General features: G+C 42.0%; 1 protein-coding gene across 1 annotated transcript in view; it reads left to right on the top strand.

Annotated features, from left to right (window-relative positions):
- Pmar_PMAR027391 (rage-1, putative) overlaps nucleotides 1-278 on the top strand; it is a gene marked incomplete at both ends in the record, with an annotated part of 1,693 nt that extends 1,415 nt beyond the window's left edge. Inside the window, 3 exons of the mRNA XM_002780732.1 lie at nucleotides 1-45; nucleotides 93-192; nucleotides 224-278. The exon at nucleotides 1-45 is cut by the window's left edge and continues 4 nt beyond it. Coding sequence (XP_002780778.1) covers nucleotides 1-45; nucleotides 93-192; nucleotides 224-278 — 200 coding nt within the window. The remainder of the gene's footprint in view (nucleotides 46-92; nucleotides 193-223) is intronic.
- Nucleotides 279-2,143: the final 1,865 nt, after the last annotated feature.

The following is a 2,143-nucleotide window of genomic DNA, read 5'->3' as shown; positions in this document are numbered from 1 at the left end:
ATGTGCCGACGCTTATTATGCCCACTCCAGCAGCCGCTGTTTTCGGTGAAATTAGTCGAATTTTTGTTGACTTTTGGGAGATTTAGTGACAGATATGGAAGACTCCCATTCGGATCCTGAGATGACCACTCGGGACCACAGGAGAGGGGAGGAGGACGAGGAGATGGAGAAGAAGTGGGTCGAGCTTTCGAGGTAGTGTCTTGGTGACATGCAGTGTTGATAGGAGCTTTGCTACTACTGATTCTTATATAGAGATGACTGGTGGGGCCCATAAGTAGGCTTAGCTCTCGAGAGTTTTTTCGAGTTCACCGTTGTAGGTCATATGAGAATGCTTCGCTGGTCCACGATCCGGCTCGGTTTGTCGCGGATGTGGTTATGCTGAATCCTCGAGAGTCTCTGCATGCGATAGCGGAATCTCCCAATTGGGGCTTTGCCACCATTGCCGTTGCAGCACGACTGCATAGCAGGAGTTCCCCACCGAGTTTTTCACGCTACTTCCCGTAAAACTACTAATTAACAAAAATCAATAACATACGATACTAATAAAATTCGGGCGCCGAGCCTTTACATGTAAATTTGTTTTACTGCATATGCCAGGGCTTGGCTTCCGTGGCTGCTGTTGAGTTCGCAGTTATATCCTTATACTGGCTACTATCTGTCTGGTTATAGGAGTGCTGCTTGAGAAAAAAAATTAATATCGCGTGTCTATACATAGTTATAGTTTGATGATACATACAGGTGAATCCATATTTATATCAACATGATCATTGGAGTTTCATCCGTTTCACGTGAAGTGGCGTAATATTCATGTGAGGGACTTAATATGAGGTGAATTGATAATACTTGGCGAATTACACGTCCGGACGAATCACCTTTAATTTCACGTGAAACCCATCATTTTTTATACGCGATATTCGCTGCTCAAATGCGTTTTTCGCGAAGTGAAATGTGTTTTTCACATCACGGGTGGAACTCCATTATTATTTGTTAGCGTATATTGATATCATGAATATCTATACCTGGGAACGGGTAGGAAAGGCCTTCGAGGGGGTATATTCGAGTTTCATTTGTGATATAAAAAACAATAGTAAACGGCGTACGCAATTACGTCTTTATTTCGTCTCACTGTTATGAGTAATATCATTGAGCAATTGGAGGATGATGGTAATCTCGCATTTGTTTACATTACGCACGGTGTAGATTTTGTGCATGCGTGCATTTGTGTCGTGAGGTGAAGTTGTTCATTGTTGTGATGGTTTTTTGCCCCCCCCCCCCCGATTCTGACAGAAACGCTAATCTATGAGGTGATGATATGCGCGTATTACTTGATTATTATCGATGTGTATTGGAGGACAATTTCTAAACTTATCGATGTTGGGTTGTATATATAGGGGGGGTGTATATATATGGTCAACAACATGTGTTGGTGATGACAATATGAAAAGTGTGGAAAATTACTGTTGGTCTGCGAATGAACCCAGATTCGTATATAAACCCGTATAAATAGCTTGGGAAACTCCTGAGCTCCTATATATTTCACAATATGTGTTCTTACTCATTTACTCTGTCCGTAGTTGTTCATTTCTAAGGGCACACGTCCCGTCGAGCTACTGCTACTAGTCCCCCAGTGAGAAACGTGTCACAGCCTGGGGATGTACAGTGCTGTACTATTCTGGAATTAATGTTAGTGAGCAACTTGCCGCGATCATAGTCTCGAAAGGTTACTTTTATCACATGTTCACACCGTTTATGCGATATAGTTTCAAATCGAATCTTGCTATTCTTCGAAAATAACACACATTTTCAATGCAAATTTTGCATATCAAACAATATGAAAATTTTGGGAAAATTTTGGGAAATTCTTTTTGGTGGTATGGCAGGTATAAGTTGCGGTGATATGCTTTTCTATTTTCAGCTTTCGGGTTCCATTATAACATTTGGTACGAATGTGACATCGGTAGCACACGGCTTGAAAGATGGTGACTATATTCAAATCGATAATTGTGGAGACGGCCGTCGGAAAAAGCGCTAGCAGTAGGTATTGTATGGTCCTCTTTGGAGCGTCTGAGTGAAATTACTGTTTTCGTCGGGGCGCGGTCGAGGAAACTGAGTGATGTTCGCTTTCCTCAGCTGAAATGAAAAA

The sequence above is a fragment of the Perkinsus marinus genome (genome assembly GCF_000006405.1).
Source record: "Perkinsus marinus ATCC 50983 genomic scaffold scf_1104296944144, whole genome shotgun sequence".
NCBI classification, from domain to species: Eukaryota; Perkinsozoa; order Perkinsida; family Perkinsidae; genus Perkinsus; species Perkinsus marinus.
The sequence above is the reverse complement of the archived record's forward strand: the minus strand, read 5'-3'. Positions and strand labels throughout refer to the sequence as shown.